The following is a 20,254-nucleotide window of genomic DNA, read 5'->3' on the forward strand; positions in this document are numbered from 1 at the left end:
AGTGGCACAGATGTATAGTGAGGGTGCACTGGGAGTGTCTGGTAAAGGCCCCAACCTTTGAGATCTTCAATTTGACTTTGATGGTGTCAGGATCTCAACTTAAATGATATGGTTTTGTTGGCTTGTATATTTGACAGTTGAGTTCAGTGGGTCATAGTATAACGTAAAATTAGACTGCTGGACTGTTCAAAAAAATTTATGGTGAAATTTTAAATTTTCCTTAAGAACAAGAAAAAGGTATCTTGATTTCTTTGATGTAATAATTTTACAATGTATATTATTTAACACAAAAAAAAGTGAGAAATAACTTTCAAAAGAAAAGAATGCCATTAATTGGATCTCCCCCTCCAACTCCTCCTCCTCTGTGTTGCAGCTATAAATATTAGCAGAAGCTTATTTTTGTCTTGTTCAACCTGGAAGGAAGCAGCTGAGTTTATTGTTATGTGTTCTTAATATGTAAGAATCTGTGTAATTGAATCTTAAATCGTTTAAAGTATAAAACTACTTGCTGTTTGTTTTTGATTGCTAATGTGGACATTGTACAACAGGTGCAACAGCTGCTGAGAAGGATCGTGCCTTAATCAGGTAACACGTGTGAGTAAAACAGCATTTGAACATCATAGTAGAAACGTTTCTCAGCTATATTGATGTCTGGTATTTCTTTCCATATATCTAATGAATATAACATATAATTATTACTGATCTATCTTATTCACACTGTCATATTATGGAGAAAATGGGAAACTCAAGTGAGACTGTATCATTTGTGCTGGCTGCTTATGGAAATGTGGGAGAGTTAAAACACCTTTATTTCATTATAATACTGATATGGTATTTCTCAATATGTGTGGCCAACACAGTTCTTATTGTGGTCATACGTCTGGACAGAAGACTGCATGAGCCAATGTATATACTACTTTGTAATTTATGTTTGAGTGAAATAAATGGCAGCACATCACTGTATCCTCTTTTGCTCTCACAGATGTTTTCAGACAGCCACGAGGTGACTGTGCCGTGGTGTTTTCTGCAGATGTTTTGTTTGTACACAAGTGCTTCTGTTGAGATTTGTAGTTTAGCAGCCATGGCCTATGACAGATATATCTCAATCTGTAATCCATTCACCTATAATGTTATTATGAACACAGACAGAGTTTTTTTGATGATTCTGCTTGTGTGGGTGTATTCATTTCTTAGTGTTATTTTCTCATATTCATTCATCTTCAGTTTGAAGTTTTGTGGAAATATTATTCACAGCGTGTATTGTGACCACCAATTAATAATTAGACTTTCATGTGCAGTTCCAATCCAAAGCTTTATTTCTGACATATCCTTTGCCATTGTGAGTGCTTTCATACCCTTCAGTCTCATTTCATTTTCTTACCTGAGGATTTTGAGAGTTTGTCAAAAAACATCAAAAGAAAACAAGCAGAAAGCTGTGACTACTTGCACTCCTCAGATCATCTCTGTGTCAAACCTGTGTGTCGGGTGCATTTGTTACTTTATTGACTTCAGGTTTTTAGTTTCTCGGGTACCAGATGAAGTTCGTATAATTTTGCCTATGTATGTCCTCATTTTTCAACCTATGCTCACCCCATTTATGTATGGATTTAATTTGCCAAAGATAAGGCAATCATATCAAAGGTTTCTGTTTGAGAGAAAATAAATGTCTTTGTTTAAAATGAGGCTCTTTCAGAGCATCTTTGCTCTGTAGGAGAATAACATTCAGCAGATATATTTGAATTTTAAAAAACATGCAATACTTTAAAGTAAAATTGCAAAAGCTACTTTGCAACATGTAATTCTAAACAAAGCAATTTATTAAACACTCCAAAATTGTGTCTTTTTTTAAATTTATTTTAACTACCAGGCTCAGGTCACAGTGTAACCCTCTATAGTATTGTATTGCTCTTAATCAGGAAACAAAATACTCCAAAGGCCAAAGATGTGATATTCAACCCCTTTTCATGAAGTTCCACATAGAACACAGGAACACATAGGCCTACAATCACAATACAGATTAACTCATGCATGAACATACAAACAGAACCCCAGTTATTTTGTAATGAGAAAATCAAAGAACTGGATTTCTTTGCCTAGTGCCAATTCCACACCCGCGATAATGTGGCAGCTGCATGAGGCTCTAGTTCCAAAGTGGTTGCTGCCTGTAGTAATGGTAATCCCTGAATATGATAGTGGGCACTAAATTTCACTATATGTTTAGATTAGTTTTGGTAGGACAAGCATAGTGCAGTTATAAAATCAGCTAAAGCAAAGACTGAGGTGTGGGAGGCCATGGAATAAGACGTAGGGCCTACTGGGTGCAATCTTTGCAAAATTTAAGTTCACTCAGGAGAAGAAAACAGTCCTCTACTCAGACAGAGAATAGTGCTGGTCGGGTGCCACTTACTTTAAATTAAGATACCAAGATAGCAACAGACTCTGTGAGGGCCAATCTGCTCCACTGTGTCACTCAATTCTGGCCACACGGACAGGATTTGACCAACCTGCAGACAGCACATCATCAAACAGTGGACCGACTGTTTAGCAAACACTTCCTTTTCTTGATCTCCAAATTTTAAGAGTGGCTCTTACACAGAAAGTACTGAACTGGACAATAGCATTTTCCCCAAAAGAAAAATATGTCAAAAAATATGTCTTGTCATATATGCTTCATTCATGGTGTTACCTGTTCTGTGAATTTATACTGGTAGGGGATAATGATGGTAATTCCTTCCTTTGCCATTTTATAAATGTGAGATTGTGTCGAGCTGACACAATAGCATGAGCTGTTTATAGCATGACAGACACCAACCAGCAACAACCTTACAGCCACAGAGTTGCAGTCTTACACGCCTCTCTGCAGCTTCTCCCCTCCTGTTAACCCCCCCCCAAAGAAAAAAAAATTCCATTGAGACTGTGTCAGCTCCCAAACAGACAAAAAACAAACTAAAAACCAGCAATAAACAACTTAAACATAAAAAATCAAAAAGAAGAACAATATAGTATCCACATCTGAACCAAAGAGTAAAACAGTTAAATGTGGATTATTATATATTAGGTCTCTCTCCTCCAAGTCTCTGTTAGTGATGCGCGAATCATGAACAAATCGTTCAATACTCGAGAATCACTTTACTGACTCACGATTCACAAGCCCAACTGACTCACTGACTCATCCCTGTTGCTGTTAGCAAACTAATTTCATTAGTAGAAATATATCTAGCTTGTAATTAAAATTGTGGAGAAAAACACCACATCCAGTATCTTAACAAAAACATTTCTGCTCTGAACTGGAAGAAAGAACCCTGAGTAGAAGCTCACATCAAGACAATAGCTCCTTGGTTCACAGTAGCATCGCTCTGCTAACATGCTAACAGCTCATTTGAGCTACTCACTCCCTCCTTTCCTGAGCTGAATCTTAGCGTAAGCGAATCACTCAGGATTCACTCACCCCTTCCCTTCCCTTGCTGAATCATAGCGCAAACGACTCACGCAGGACTCACTCACCCCCTCCCTTCCTGTGCTGAACCATAGCGCGAACAATGGGCCTTTCTCAATATGCGTATTTGTGCATACTTGCGTTTTCGTGTACTCGTGATACGTCATCAGTCGGAGACCAAGTACTGTTCCAATTCAAAGTACGCATCAAGCTGAGAACGCGAAAAAGTCCCGGATGTGTTCTCGCTCTGCCCGTTTTATCGAGCATGCATCGGTGGTGACTTGTGTGGACTTGGTACAGCTAAATATCCCAGAATGCATTTCATCCAAAACTCAAACGCGGCAATGGCGGACGAGCGGGGCTAAAAACTTTTAAATATTACTCTTTCTGGGTCACAAAATAAACTTAAGTTCTTTTCAAGTGAGAATGTAGCTGTGTAAACTTCAAATACCTGCTCGATTTATCAAGATATCATATATTTCCAAATGCGCTCCGACGTTTTCGGAGACGTCTGTGACCTGCCAGCTCCATAGCAGATAGCGAGGATTATTACAGCCGGCGAGAACAGCGGATTCCCGGCACATCGTTTTCCACCCCCCTGCGGTCTTTTCGCTACTCAGGTTAAACAAACACCAAACCCCAGTAGCTGTCTATTGTATTGAGTGTCCACTAAAATAAAAATAAAAGCGTTCCAACATCTCACCTGCTTGTTTTTATTAAGGTATGTACACGTATGTACATGTACTGTCAGGGCTCTGTGTGCAGGCGGATGGAGAGGAGGATCCAAATGCGAGACTCTGAGACTGAATTGAAACTGAGAACCTTAGCTTTATTGCTGGTGCTAAACGACAACGTGAACTGAACAATGACACTGAGAACTGAACACACAGGCATAATTCTGAGGGTACGACACGACACCAAGCATGGGAAAACACAGGGCTTAAATACACAGGGTAGTAATGAGGGAATGGGCCACAGAAGGGAGACACAGCTGGGGGAGATCAGAGCTAACGAGACAGGGGGAACAAAGCTGCACACACTAACCTAAGACAAAGACTTTCACAATAAAACATAAAACATGAAACACTAATAATAAACATCACTACAACAAGAGAATGAGAAAACAATCCAAAACACCAAGATAACTGAAACACAAAGTACCAGAGAAACAAAGAATAATCCATGATGCAAAAGTAAACCAAAACATAAACTCAATTGCTGGGTCCAACGGACCCAGAACCGTGACATGTACACTATTTTTATTAATAGAGATTTCATTACTGAGGTTAAACATGATATACAAGTCACTTAGATCACTTCTAAATGTTAATGTTTGGTTTATTTCAGTGTTTTATTTGTTCCTGAGTAAACCGGTTTGGCTGTGATTAAAGTTAAGCTTCATAACATATTACTCATAGTTAAATTAAGAGGGGACGGCAGTAAAAACTCCGGACCTGTGACATCATCAAGTACGCTGGTGTTCCAATTGTACAAATCGCGAGTCCGTGCTCGTGTTCTCGGCGAGTCCGTACTCTCAATACTCAATACTTGAGAATTGAGAAAGGGCCAATCACTCACTCACTCACTCACCCCCTTCCTCCTCCTGGCTCACAGCTTCTTCTTCTTGCTTGCCAACCAATGTTAAGGCGCATTACCGCCCCCTGGCTCACAGCTCAGTGGACATTTAGATAAGAAAATATATATTTGACACATTTAAGGAAAATACTAATAAAATAAAAATAAACAAAATAAATGTTCCCTTTAGAATTTTTTTTTTTGCTTTTTTTTTGCTCTATAAAATAGTTATTTTCTTTTAGAATCACTCATCTTAGAATCAGAATCAGAATCAGAATCAGAATGGGTTTATTGCCAGATGTTGAGGTTTACAACATTAGGAAATTGCTGCATTAGGAAATATGCATGAAAAGAGAAACAAATTAAGTTTGAGTGAAAATGTACATTTTTTGCACTCTCTGGTCAACTGACTCAGTGACTCAAATGATCATATTACAAATGATCTTCTTATGGCCTCTGACAGTGGACTCATCTCTGTGCTTGTCCTGCTAGACCTCAGTGCAACATTCGATGCTGTTGACCATAATATCCTATTAGAGTGATTAGAACATGCTGTAGGTATTACAGGTACTGCACTGCAGTGGTTTGTATCATATCTATCTAATAGACTCCAATTTGTGCATGTAAATGGAGAGTCCTCTCCACACACTGAGGTCAAATATGGTGTTCCACAGGGTTCACTGCTAGGACCAATTCTGTTTACGTTATACATGCTTCCCTTAGGCAGTATCATTAGAAGACATAGCATAAATTTTCACTGCTATGCTGATGACACCCAGCTCTATCTATCCATGAAGCCAGATAACACACACCAATTAGTTAAACTGCAGGAATGTCTTAAAGACATAAAGACCTTGATGGCTGCTATCTTTCTGCTTCTTAATTCAGATAAAACTGAGGTTATTGTACTCGGCCCTGAAAATCTTAGAAATATGGTAACTAACCAGATTCTTACTCTGGATGGCATTGCCTTGGCCTCCAAGTAACGCTGTGAGGAATCTTGGAGTCATTTTTGACAAAGACATGTCCTTCAACGCACATATTAAACAAATATGTAAGACTGCGTTCTTCCATTTGCGCAACATCTCTAAAATTAGAAATATCCTGTCTCAGAGTGATGCTGAAAAACTAGTTCATGCATTTATTACTTCCAGGCTGGACTACTGTAATTCATTATTATCAGGATGTCCTAAAAGCAACATCCTGGGACTAGAAAGAGAGAGCATATTTCTCCTGTTTTGGCTTCCCTTCATTGGCTCCATTTGTTAAATCCAGAATTGAATTCGAAATCCTGCTCCTCACATACAAGGTCTTAAATAATCAGGCCCCATCTTATCTTAATGACCTTGTAGTACCGTATCACCCTATTAGAGCACTTCGCTCTCGCTCTGCAGGCCTACTTGTTCCTAGAGTATTTAAAAGTAGAATGGGAGGGAGAGCCTTCAGTTTTCAGGCCCCTCTTCTGTGGAACCAGCTTCCAGTTTGCATTCGGGAGACAAACACTATCTCTACTTTCAAGATTAGGCTTAAAACTTTCCTTTTTGCTAAAGCATATAGTTAGGGCTGGACCAGGTGACCCTGAATCCTCCCTTAGTTATGCTGCAATAGACATAGGCTGCCGGGGAATTCCCATGATGCATTGAGTTTTTCCTTTCCAGTCACCTTTCTCACTCACTATGTATTAATAGACCTCTCTGCATTGAATCATATCTGTTATTAACCTCTGTCTCTCTTCCACAGCATGTCTTTATCCTGCCTTCCTTCTCTCACCCCAACCGGTCCCAGCAGATGGCCGCCCCTCCCTGAGCCTGATTCTGCCGGAGGTTTCTTCCTGTTAAAAGGGAGTTTTCCTTCCCACTGTCGCCAAAGTGTTTGCTCATAGGGGGTCATATGATTGTTGGGTTGATGGTAGCATAAACACTCTGCTGTCTCACCAGCAAGTCCTGCCAAAAAGTTCTCCAGCACAATGGCATCCAGCAACCGATCCTCCTCTCTCATCAGACCAAGCTCCAGCCACCTAGCTGTAGCATCCCAGAGCTGACAGTTATACTTGCCTTCATCCAGCTAACCAGGAACAAACGGCAGTGTACCTCCAGAGAGGCCCAGCCAGTCTAGGATCGCTGTACTTAACATTATTAATATATATATATATATATATATATATATATATATATATATATATATATATATATATATATAAAGATTTTAGAACAATGAAATGTCCCAAGTACGGCTGGGCTATATCACACCGTTCACGGTAATACTGGTGTAATTTTGGGAAACGACAGGAAAATGAAATATCGTGATAGAATATGGGTAAAACGCGCATGCGCAGTGCCTATGTTTACATACGCACATGGCGGCGACGCAGAATAAGAAGAGCGAAAGTGGAACGTTAAATTAAACAGATGAACCAGAATTGGTTTGTAAAAATGCTGCAACTTCAGTGATGTGGAACTGGCGCTCGAAAATCTGTCAAATGTTTTAGTACAACTTTGCTAAGCTACGAAGCCGCACCGCTTGATGGATTGTCGGAGCATTACGGCTATATTAGGCAGGCGCCTTGCAGAGTGAGGAGCCAATTTCCACTGGAAATGCCTTTTGGTTAAACTGTCAGCAAGGAATTTGCAATCGCACTGTTACATTTTTATATAACTTTAATGGACATAAAAAAACAGCTGCTTGATTAAGTGAAAATACATTGATGGGGTTTTTTTGCACTAATAAAGTTGTGGAGTTGTAAAGTATTTTGTGTAGTGTCAATTATATCGTCAGTTATATCATCAGTTATATTGTTATCGCAAATTTTCAAATGTATATCGTGATAAATATTTTTGGTCATATCACCCTGCTCTAGTCCCAAGTACTGATTAACGAAAGGGAATACTGATACCTTCGGTTAAAATGTTTTTTGAATACATGTTGACAACATTTCGGCTCACCTTTGCATTATTACAATTTGAACAGTTCTCATAATTTTTTTGACAATGTCATAAAACAGAAGCACACAGCAACACCTTAATCAAAAATGACAAAGTAAATTGAAACTTTGATCAAATATCCACTCTAAGCAAAAATGTACTTTGATGATAGTCATGTTTTGCTCTTCCCGACTAGGGCAAAAAATGGCCTTGGCAAGGTACAAATCCACAATCGCCTTATCTCTGGATTTTCTTTTTCCAATTAAATCCTACAAAATTATACACCTGGCTTGGCACAAATCAATGTATTTGATAGCACCGGAATTGTCCAGCATTTTGACTAAACTAAAATCAAAGATGTTCAAAAGATGACTGGAGTGCAGAGGGGCACAGATGTATAGTGAGGGTGCACTATGAGTGTCTGGCAAAGGCCCCAACCTGTGAGATCTTCAATTCCCAAAACTAGCAAGGAAGGAAGGTAGTCTCATTTTTCCTCCTGGAAGAGGCTGGGAAGATCAAATCTGAATTGACTATGTTTCTCACCTCCATTGTTCAGGCAGCTGCACACATTTGTAGTTTCAAGGTAGCTGTTGCCTGTTGACACAGAAATACACAAACCAGAGGTGGACATGAGGTGTCAGTCCCATTGCTACTAGCCATTTGATGCACTTAGCACTAGCCACAACAACACTGATCGCAAGATGTGTGACTTGTTCCTGGTGGGACTTCACCAGGCCTCCACATTTTTATTGTTTATGTTCATTGTTTTTATGGATAGAATTTCTTGGCAGATTCAAATGCAGGATGCTTCAACTTTGGTGGTGTCAGGATCTCAACTTAAATGATATGGTTTTGTTGGCTTGTATATTTGATAGTTGAGTTCATTTGGTCATAGTACAACATAAATGACAACTGGATTTGAATGTGTAAGCTTAAGTTAAGTTTTGGACTACTTAACCCTCTGGGGTCGACGGACACGCCAGTGCGTCAAAATCAGGTGACAAATTTACGACGACACAGCAAAAAGATGCAGCGACCCAGAGTCTCCATTTCAACTTGGGTCGCAAGTGTGGACTTCGAGCTATACACCAGTTTTTAAACTGCGTTGATAGGCCACGTAAAAACAGAGTTATGATAAAAAAAATACATGCCATGTGTTTTTTCTGAATAAAACAGTGGTGTTAACAGCGGGAAGAAACGGTAAAAACAGCATTTTCTACAGATACTGCTAGCAAACACTCTCTGCTTGCGAGTGAAAAAAAAAAAGATGAATGTCATAGTTGCTCCAAAAAAGGTACCAAAGGCAGATTCCAGTGTAAAATCTGTCTCCACACGGAAAACAGGAATGATACACCTCCTGCTGTCAGACCTTCAGGGTTTAGGCCTCTGTTGTCATCCTACAATGTAAAGAAACTATATTTTGGAGTGGCACAAATCGTTTGTGTGCCTTCCTATTTGATGCAGAACACCTGATTGTTCTGTAAGTAGCTTTGAATGGTTATATAAAAAACGCCTGAGGCCTTGGCTGCATTTTTAGGTAAATAGTACCATATAACTTTGTTGTGTACAAAAAACTGTGCATAATTTGTAGACATGTACAATTTCTATTTGCATTTAAAAACATTGATGGAGAAATTTTAATTTCTCTTAAGACTAAGAAAAATGTATCTTGTTCCTCTACAATACTAAAGACTTGTAATATCTGATGTGTTGATGTAATAATGTTACAGTGTATCTTATTTAAAACAAACAAAAAAGTCAGACACGACTGTCAATAGAAAAGAATGCCACCGTTTGGCCCTCCTGCTCCTCCTCCTCTGCGTTGCAGCTATAAATATTAGCAGAAGCTTATTTTTGTCTTGTTCAACCTGGAGGGAAGCAGCTGATTTTAATGTTATGAGTTCTTAATATCTAAGAATCTGTGTAATTGAATCTTAAACTGTTTGTTTTTGATTGCTAATGTGGACATTGTACAACAGGTGCAACAGCTGCTGAGAAGGATCGTGCCTTAATCAGGTAACGTGTGTGTAAAACAGCATTTGAACGGTATCATAGTAGAAACGTTGCTCAGCTATATTGATGTCTGGTATTTCTTTCTAATGAATATAATATATCATTATTACTGATCTATCTTATCCACTGTAACATATTATGGAGAAAATGGAAAACTCAAGTGAGATTGTTTCATTTGTGCTGGCTGCTTATGGAAATATTGGAGGGTTGAAATACCTTTATTTCATTATAATACTGGTCTGGTACCTCTCTATATGTGTGGCAAACACAGTCCTTATTGTGGTCATACGTGTGGACAGAAGACTGCATGAGCCAATGTATATACTACTTTGTAATTTATGTGTGAACGAAATAAATGGCAGCACATCACTGTATCCTCTTTTGCTCTCACAGATGTTTTCAGACAGCCACGAGGTGACTGTGCCGTGGTGTTTTCTGCAGATGTGTTGTTTGTACACAAGTGCTCCTGCTGAATTTTGCAGTTTAGCAGCCATGGCCTATGACAGATATATCTCAATCTGTCATCCATTACGCTATAATGTCATTATGAACACAGAGAGAGTGTTTTTGTTGATTCTGCTTGTGTGGGTGTATTCATTTCTTAGTTTTATTTTCTCATTTTCATTCATCTTCAGTTTGAAGTTTTGTGGAAATATTATTCACAATGCGTATTGTGACCACCAATTAATAATTAGACTTTCATGTGCAGTTCCAATCCAAAGCTTTATTTCTAACATATCCTTTCTCTTATTGAGTGCTTTCATACCCTTCAGTCTCATTTCAGTCACTTACATGAAGATTTTGAGAGTTTGTCGAAAAACATCAAAAGAAAACAAGCAGAAAGCTGTGACTACTTGCATCCCTCAGATCATCTCTGTGTCAAATCTGTTTGTCGGGTGTATTTTTTACTTTATTGACTTCAAGTTTTTAGTATCTCAGGTACCAGATGAAGTTCGTATAATTTTGCCTATGTATTTCCTCATTTTTCAACCTATGCTCACCCCATTTATGTATGGATGTAAGTTGCCAAAGATAAGGCAATCATATCAAAGGTTTCTGTTTGAGAGAAAATAAATATCTTTGTTCAGAATGAGATTATCCTAGAGCATCTTTGCTCTGTAGGAGAATAAAGGAATTTGCTGCATATCTAACTGAAGTCACGATAAAATATGACTCCTTTCTTATTGTCGGGGATTTTAATATTCATGTGTGCTGTCCAGAAAAGCCCATGATTAAAGAATTTTTTAATCTTACTGATTCTTTTAATTTAGTTCGATGTGTGTCTGCACCCACGCAACATTGTGGTCACAGTCTCGATCTGGTTTTAGCGCAGTGATTGCCTGTTTTTAATCTGAAAGTCTCTGACCCTTTTTTCTCTGATCATATGCCGGTTCTGTTTGACATTTCTTTATCTAGAAATGAATTCAGGAGGCATGTCCTTGCTAAGACAACTCGTTTGTTAAATTCTTTCACTGCAGCTCGGTTCTCCACCTACTATAATCAGTTCTCCATTCCTGACACACTCCAATACGTAGAGGAACTACGGTTTCATACCAGTTGTCAGACTGCCTTGGATATTGTTGCCCCTCTAAAAATTAGGCATCCTAAGACTAAGTTTGAACCCTGGTTGAATGATGAAACTCGTTCTGCGAAGCGTGAATGTCGTAGGGCTGAGCGGAGATGGAAAAAAAGATAACTTACAGGTCCCTTCACAAAATTTAAGAGAGCGCTGGGCCTTATATCAGCTTACAATAAAAGAAGCAAAGCGGAAATACTTTGCAAACATTATTATGGTGAATTATCAGAAACCACATATATTGTTTAAGTTAACTGAGACTATTTTAAGCCCTCCCTCTGCTCTTAGTTCTAGTTCTTCACATGAAATGTGTGAAAAGTTTCTGCACTTCTTTATGAACAAGGTAGCCTCGGCTAGGGCGTGGATTATTTTGCCCACATCTGACCCCTCTGATCTTCCAATTTGCTCAGCTGTCTTTCAACAGTTTGAGTCGGTTACTCTTGCTCAGCTACAGGAGGTGGGGGATCATTTAAAGCCTGTAGGCTCACCTTATGATGCTACCCCTCCCCGTTTTCTGAAAGAAGTTTTTTCTACCATAGGTCCAACTATTTTAACCATTTTAAATAGCAGCCTTACCTCAGGTGTGGTTCCAAAGAATTTCAAAGATGCAATTGTGCAACCACTTCTTAAGAAACCTGGGCTAGATACAGGCTAAACTTTCTTTGCTTTGACAATTCTAAAACTGAAGTAATGGTGTTTAAACCTGCCTCCACTGCTGTTCCGTGTGTTGATTTGCAATCCCTGAAATCATTCTGTAAAACAGAGATTGTTAATCTGGGTTTTAAAATGGATCCTGAGCTTAAGCTTGAAAGCCAGTTCAGGTCGGTTGTAAGGTCTAGTTTCTTTCATCTCAGGCAGCTGGCCAAAATTAAGCACTTTCTTGCGAGACAGCAATTTGAAACAGTAATCCATGCTTTTGTAACCATTCAGCAGGATTACTGTGATTCTCTTTATTTTGGGGTGAGTCGATCTTCTGTTTTTTGACTGCAGCTAGTTCAGTTTCAGTTTGACTGCATGCCTTTTAACTGGGACTCGTAGATGCGAGCATATCACCCCAGTTTTATATTCACTTAATTGGCTGCCCGTGCATTTTAGGATCCATTTTAAGCTGCTTTTATTTGTTTTTAAATGTTTGTCCAATGCTGCCCCTCTGTACCTCTCTGAGCTTCTTCATCCATGCATACCTTCCCGATCCCTCAGGTCGGAAGACCAACTCCACCTGAGTGTGCCTAGTGTGCATTATAAATAATAATAATCTTTATAAATAAAGATGCTATGCTATGCTTATAACATTCAGCAATCATATTATGGTTCAGAGATATATTTGAAATTCCAAAAGACCCATGCAACTCTTTCTTTTTAAAATAATTTGGCAAAAGCTACTTTGCAACATGTAATATTCTCTGAACTGTAAACAAAGAAACGTATTAAATACTTTAAATATGTGTCTTTAAATGAATTTATTTAAAATTAACTATCAGGCTCTTGTCACCAGTGTTGGTCAAGTTACTTGAAAGTAATCTTGTTACATTACTGATTACTTATTTTCAAAAGTAATTAATTACTTAGTTACTTAGTTACTTTTTAAAAACACAATTTACAACCTGAATAGGTGATAAAGCGATAGATCTTTCAGCCCAATTCTACTTTTTCTGCATAATCAATCATACAAAATGTAATCAAATGGAAAAGTCTCTTTTTAAAATTTATTTTTATTAGTTTTAATCTTTTAACTTTATGCATCAAGCAAAAATTAAATTATATGCAACATTCTCTGACTGGAGGAAATTTGTTTAATATTTAACCCTATTTTCTGCACATTCCAGCACATAAAATAAAATTATTATTTTTTGCTTAGACTCAGTTTTTCAAATAAATGCAAGTGAAACACAGCAGAAAATAAATAAAATCAAAGACTCAGCAGTCCTGTTGCTCTATTTTCATCTGTATAGCAGGCGGATGTTTGCCCTGGTGCAGATGTGCCCTATGAAATAGCATAAAGGGTGGCACTGGCCACAACAGACTCGCAAAGAATCCTGAGCATTGTCTGACAAATGTTGAAAGACCTCAGTCGCCTTAGAAAGTAGACATGCATTCCTAGAAGGGTCATTTAGAAGGGATTCAAGTGGAGAAGGGTTCCACTTTGGTGGTTCAAGGTTCAAGGTTCAAGGTTCTTTATTTGTCACATGCATAGTTATACAAGTATAACACACAGTGAAATGTAGCCTTACATGCTCCTCGACATGTGCAAAAATTTGGGGGGGGGGGGGGGGGGTGTAGAGGAAGAACATTATATATATATATAGTATATACACTGGGTGAATGTGCAGTAGTAGCAGCAAGCAGGTGAATTCTGTACATTAATATGAATAGACATCTGACTATTTTACAGGATCGACAATATAAACATATTTAAAATTAAAGGAATTTGGAATGTACATTGTGCCTTGGTTTAGAGTGTCTGGAAGAGAGTCCTGTCTCAGTCAATTATAGATGATGTGAGAGGGCGGGTGTGTGTGTTTAGGGCACAGATGGCTTGGGGATAGAAGCTCCTCTTGAGTCTCTCTGTCCTTGCCCGGATGATGCGGAACCTTCTACCAGATTGCAGAAGTTGGAACAGTTTGTTGCCAGGATGGGACGGGTCCTTCAGTATCTGCGCTGCTCTAGTCCGGCATCTCCTGGTGTAGGTGTCCTGAAGCGGGGGGAGAGCAATCCTGCAGCAGCGTTCTGCTGTACGGATCACTCTCTGGCGAGCTTTTTGGTCCTTCACACAGCTGTTCCCAAACCACGATGTCATGTTCTGTGTGAGGATGCTCTCCACAGCGCCTGTATAGAAAATCCTGAGGATCTTTGGAGAGACTCTGAACTTCCTCAGTTGTCGTAGGTGATACAGGCGCTGCCTAGCCTTTTTGGTCTGGACCTGAATGTGGGCAGCCCATGTCAGGTCTGAGGAGATGTGGACACCAAGATACTTGAAGGACTGCACCCTCTCCACTGGAGCTCCATTGATGATAATGGGCTTGTAGTCTCTGTGCTGACCCCTTCTGAAGTCCACCACCAGCTCCTTGGTCTTGCAGACGTTCAGCTGGAGGTGGTTGTCCTGGCACCACAATGCCAGATTCTTCACTTCATCCATGTAGGCCGCCTCATCGTTGTTGGAGATGGCACCCAACACCACTGTGTCGTCAGCAAACTTCACAATGGTGTTGGAGCCATGGGTGGCCACACAGTCTGAAGTATAGAGGGAGTAGAGCAGTGGCGAGAGGACACATACCTGAGGTGCTCCTGTGTTGATGGTGATGCTGTTGGAGAAGCACCTGCCCACCCTCACCACCTGAGTTCTGCCAGTGAGGAAGTCCAACACCCATGCACACAGACGGCTGTTAAGTCCCAGATCCCTGAGCTTTGTGAACAGTCTGCAGGGCACTATTGTGTTAAACGCTGAACTGTAATCAACAAACAGCATTTGCACATAGTTACCCTGTTTCTTGTCCACGTGGCTGAGAGTGGTGTGTAGGACGTGGGCGATGGCATCCTCTGTGGATCTGTTGGATCTGTAGGCGAACTGCAGCGGATCTGTGGTGTCTGGGATGGAGGAGGAGATGATGTTCTTCAGCAGCCTCTCAAACACCTTCATTACTACCGAGGTCAGTGCAACTGGCCGGTAATCGTTCAGGGATGAGGGTTTGCTGTTCTTGGGCACAGGGATGATGGTGGATCTTTTGAAGCATGTGGGGACCACAGACTTCGCCAGGGACTCGTTGAAGATGTAAGTGAAAACACCTGCTAGCTGGTCAGCACAGCAGCGCAGCAGACGGCCGGTGATGCCGTCTGGCCCCGCCGCTTTCCTTGTGTTCACTCTCCTCAGTGCCGCTCGGACGTCATGCTCCGCGATGCTGGTCACCGGTCTCTCGCTGATGACGTCACTATCCTCGGTAGTCAGGCGGTAGATAGCATTAGCCGCCTGGCTAACCTCGGTGTCAGGATCTCAACTTAAATGATATGGTTTTGTTGGCTCTATTACTACTTTGGGGGAAATCAGCTTTTAGTTCGTATCCCAACCATAGGGCCTTTGTTTGCAGTGGACCAAGACGACTTGGAAGGGAAACACCAGCTGAATAGTGTGATCTCTTAGCAGAGATCAAAAGGGGGATTGTGAGAAAGTATTTGAGCAGGTGGCATGTTTCAGTTCCCTTATGATGTGCAGAGATAAGGAGTAGGTTGTAAAGAAGAACAGAAAAGCAGGAAACTACAGAGGAACAGTTGGGGAGTGTACCCTTCTATGTGAATGTTTGGGGGTGTGTCCTTGGGTGTGGTTGATAAGGAAACAACATGTATTCTTTTTATGACTTGTTTTGCTGACTGTAGCGAGCATGAGGGTGGGCTCACCTGTAGCCCCTGTGACTGAGCATGTAAGCTAAAGGTTGCAAGATGCTTGTGTTACTACTAGATAACTATAGGGGCAGTCCCTTAAGGAAGCGCCCAGAGCCTTTATAATGAACAGACTGAGGAGTTGCTGCTCAGATCCACTGCTGTGGCTGCATGTAGTGTGATCTCTCAATGCGCATTGGTAATAAAGCTTTGATGAAAGGATACTTCAGCCTCATCTGACTCTTCTTCTCCAGCTGCATTATTAAAGGATCGGTGAGGTCGAGAATTGAACCTCAGCAACCTCATCCTCCTCTGTGTTGCAGTTATAAATATTAGCAGAAGCTTATTTTTGTCTTGTTCAACCTGGAGGGAAGCAGCTGAGTTTATTGTTATGAGTTCTTAATATGTAAGAATCTGTGTAATTGAATCTTAAATCTTTTAAAGTATAAAACTACTTGCTGTTTGTTTTTGATTGCTAATGTGGACATTGTACAACAGGTGCAACAGCTGTTGAGAAGGAACGTGACATAATCAGGTAACATGTGTGTGTAAAACAGCATTTGAACGGTATCATAGTAGAAACATTTCTTGGCAATTTATACCTGGTCGTTGTATTGCTGTCTAGCAAATGTAATATATATTATTGCTGACCTATCTTTGTCACTGTGGGATATTATGGAGAAAATGGAAAACTCAAGTGAGATTGTGTCATTTGTGCTGTCTGCTTTTGAAAATGTTGGAGAGTTAAAATACCTTTATTTTGTAATAATACTGGTCTGGTATGTCTCTATATGTGTGGCAAACACACTCCTTATTTTGGTCATACGTGTGGACAGAAGGCTGCATGAGCCAATGTATATACTTCTTTGTAATTTATGTGTGAATGAAATAAATGCCAGCACATCACTGTATCCTCTTTTGCTCTCACAGATGTTTTCAGACAGCCACGAGGTGACTGTGCCGTGGTGTTTTCTGCAGATGTGTTGTTTGTACACAAGTGCTTCTGTTGAGCTTTGTAGTTTAGCAGCCATGGCCTATGACAGATATATCTCAATCTGTCATCCATTACGCTATAATGTCATTATGAAGGCAGAGAGAGTGTTTTTGTTGATTCTGCTTGTGTGGGTGTATTCATTTCTTAGTTTTATTTTCTCATTTTCATTCATCTTCAGTTTGAAGTTTTGTGAAAATATTATTCACAATGTGTATTGTGACCACCAATTAATAATTAGACTTTCGTGTTCAGTTTCAATCCAAAGCTTTATTTCTGATATATCCTTCGCAACTGTGAGTGTTTTCATACCCTTCAGTCTCATTTTAGTCTCTTACATGAAGATTTTGAGAGTTTGTCGAAAAACATCGAAAGAAAACAAGCAGAAGGTTGTGACTACTTGCACCCCTCAGATCATCTCTGTGTCAAACCTGTTTGTCGGGTATATATTTTACTTTATTGACTTCAGGTCTGTAGTTTCTCAGGTATTAGATGAAGTTCATATAATTTTGCCTATGTATGTCCTCATTTTTCAACCAATGCTCACCCCATTTATGTATGGATTTAATTTACCAAAGATAAGGCAATCATATCAAAGGTTTCTCTTAAAGAGAAAATAAATGTCTTTGTTCAGCAGATTTACTTATATTCACAAAATAACCATGCAATTAATTTTTTTAAGTTCTTTGCAAAGAACTACTTGGCAACATGTAATTTTTCTAAATTCTAAACACAGCAATTTATTAAAAAGTCCAAAATTGTGTCTTTTTTTGAATTTATTTAAAATAAACTAACAGGCTCATGTAACCCTCTATAGTATTGTATTGCTCTTAAGCAGGAAACCAAATTTTGGTTCTTACACTGTCCTTAACATCGTCACCCCAGAACAGTGAGAGAGGGAATATATATGCAGACAGATCATGCTCATGATACCATATACCAACGTACAGCAAATGCACACAAGATCTTTTCCCTGGATGCAATGTTACTCCAAAGGCCAAACAACATAATTGTGATATTCAATCCCTTTTCATGAAGTTCCACATAGAACACAGGAACACATAGGCCTACAATCACAAATGCAGACTAACTCATGCATGAACACACACACAAAAAGAACCCCAGTTATTTTTGTTATAAGAAAATCAAGGAACCGGGTTTCTTTGCCTAGTGCCAGTTCCAGAATTGGGTGACACAGTGGAGCGGATTTGCCCTCGAGTCAGTACATCCATTCCACTGTATCACAGAGTCTGTTGCTATCTTGGTATTTTAAATTAAAGTAAGTGGCACTGCCTCCTCGTGCAGGTGCCGCATTCACCTGCAATAATGCTGTAATTCCAAAGTGGTTGCTGCCTGTAGTAATGGTAATCCCTGAATGAGATAGTGGGCACTACATTTCACTATATATTTAGACTAGGTCTAGTAGGACAAGCATAATGCAGTTATAAAATCAGCTAAAGAAAATGTTCCGCTCTTCTCCCCTCTGCTCTTGTTCCCTTTTCTGAGAGGCAGTGGGGAGGAAGAGCATACAGCCTGATCCGGTGGGGAGGTGTGGGAAGCCAGATCGGGCGCTCCCCTTCCAGCTCTCCTTCCTGCTCCCTCCTAACTTACCTTACTTACTTGTTTTACTTCTCTCTAACACCTTTTCTGTCCCTTTGAAGAAATAAGGCTCCATGAATGTTAAAGAGGTAAGTATTTCTCAGTTGCAGTGAATAGAATAAACTGTAGAAAACTAAACAGCAGAAAGAAGAAGAGAAATAACAATTTTAACAGTGTAGGGGATAATGAAGGTAATTCCTTCCACAACCAGTCCAGACAATCTTCTATACTAAAGAGGAGACATCCGTTCCTTCAGTTGTTTTTAAGTTTTTTATAAGTGCTCAGTTTATTCACCAAGTTCAAAGGTCTGCATCTCTAATGGGGGCACTAATGTTTATGAAATTGTGGAACTCATCAGGAATGTTATTATTCATGATTAAAGGTGTAATGATACCTTTGGTGATAAAGGTTTTAGAATGAATGAATGGTATGTGCATCTACAGATGAGAATTTGCATGTGTGTAAAAAAGATTTGTGTTTGTAAAAAAAATATTTACACGAGTTACAACTTTTTTTTGTTAAGGTCTGGTTACAGATACAAAGAAAAAATAAAAAACTCTGCGCTCAGATTCTTGGCTGTGTGTGGATTTCAACTTACAAGTACAAATTTAGACCCGAATTTTCTTCCTTTCAGCTGATTGATCAATGTCATGTCAATCACAAATTTAGCACTCCTTCAACAGCCAAACACATCTGTTCGCTGATTGGATTGTTACATTTGTGATTGATATGACATTGGCCAATCAGCTGAAAGGAAGAAAAATCGGGTCAAAATTTGCAATGTGTGAGCTGTCAGTAAATGAGATATCTTGTGTGAGATAAGAGCACCTTTGTAAATAGTTGTTTAAACATTGCTTGTAATTGTGTATTCACTGTATATATTGAGCACTGCAGCAGATTTAGTAGGAGTGAGAAGCCCTTTTTTGTTGAACCCTTTTTCTCATGTTTTTGACAAGGGAGTGTAGGTTAGAAAATTGTCTTTTGTTCGCATTTGTTTTAAAAGGAAAGCTTAAGGAACATTAGAAATCTTTCTGTTTGTTATTTTGGGCACAGCTCATGTCCGAAGTAAATAAATTGCTGCTAGCACCTTCATGCGCCTTTGCTGACCTTTCTCAGGAGTGGTTGGAGCGCGGAGTTGCACCTTCATGTTGGGTCCCGGTTACTCCTAGGCCGGGACATAACACCATGCGGGACGCGTCCCTAGAAATGCTATTAAAGTCTGCCAGAAGTGAGAGTCTAGGATCTCGCTGACTGGGCCTCTGCTAGACATTCCCAGTGCACCCTTACTATACACTTGAGTGTGCCTGGTCTGTCCAGCATCCTCCCCCCCCCCCGCCACCTGATCCAACTCACCACCAGATGGCAATCAGTTGATAGCTTAGTGCCAATCTTCACTCAAGTGTACAGAACATACAGAACTGAAGATACAATTACAAAATCAATCATCCTGGTCCCATGTGCACCCTATGGACAAATGGTGGTTTGCACATTCATCCAGTAACCGAACACTGTTCAGGTTCAGGTCAGGCAAGTTTTAGGCTGTTTCAAAACATTTGTGGAGAAATTTGAATTCCCTTAATAATAAGAAAAAAGTTATCTTCTACAATACTAAAGACTTGTAATAACTGATGTGTTGATGTAATGATTTTACAGTGTATCTGTCATGATCCAGAGTTTGTGACTCCGTGTTTATGTTTTAGTAGTTATTATTATTCTGGGTTTTGTTTTCATGTTCCTATGTGTTCCCCAGTCTGTGTGAAGTTTGTGTGTTG

The 20,254-nt window shown here is 39.6% G+C and overlaps 2 protein-coding genes across 2 annotated transcripts; both read left to right on the plus strand.

Annotated features, from left to right (window-relative positions):
* Positions 1 to 727: 727 nt before the first annotated feature.
* On the plus strand, positions 728 to 11,019 carry LOC309691302 (olfactory receptor 11A1-like; the record flags this gene model as incomplete). The annotated part of the gene is made up of 2 exons (XM_082508931.1): positions 728 to 787; positions 10,144 to 11,019. The coding sequence occupies 2 exons, from the start codon at positions 728 to 730 to the stop codon at positions 11,017 to 11,019; spliced, it is 936 nt and encodes a 311-aa protein (XP_082365057.1).
* Positions 11,020 to 16,576: 5,557 nt separating this feature from the next.
* LOC309690956 (olfactory receptor 11A1-like) lies at positions 16,577 to 17,503 on the plus strand (the record flags this gene model as incomplete). Its single annotated transcript, XM_082508442.1, has 1 exon — positions 16,577 to 17,503. The coding sequence occupies one exon, from the start codon at positions 16,577 to 16,579 to the stop codon at positions 17,501 to 17,503; it is 927 nt and encodes a 308-aa protein (XP_082364568.1).
* Positions 17,504 to 20,254: the final 2,751 nt, after the last annotated feature.

The sequence above is a fragment of the Aulonocara stuartgranti genome, assembly GCF_965226115.1.
Source record: "Aulonocara stuartgranti genome assembly, chromosome: 16".
Taxonomy (NCBI): domain Eukaryota; kingdom Metazoa; phylum Chordata; class Actinopteri; order Cichliformes; family Cichlidae; genus Aulonocara; species Aulonocara stuartgranti.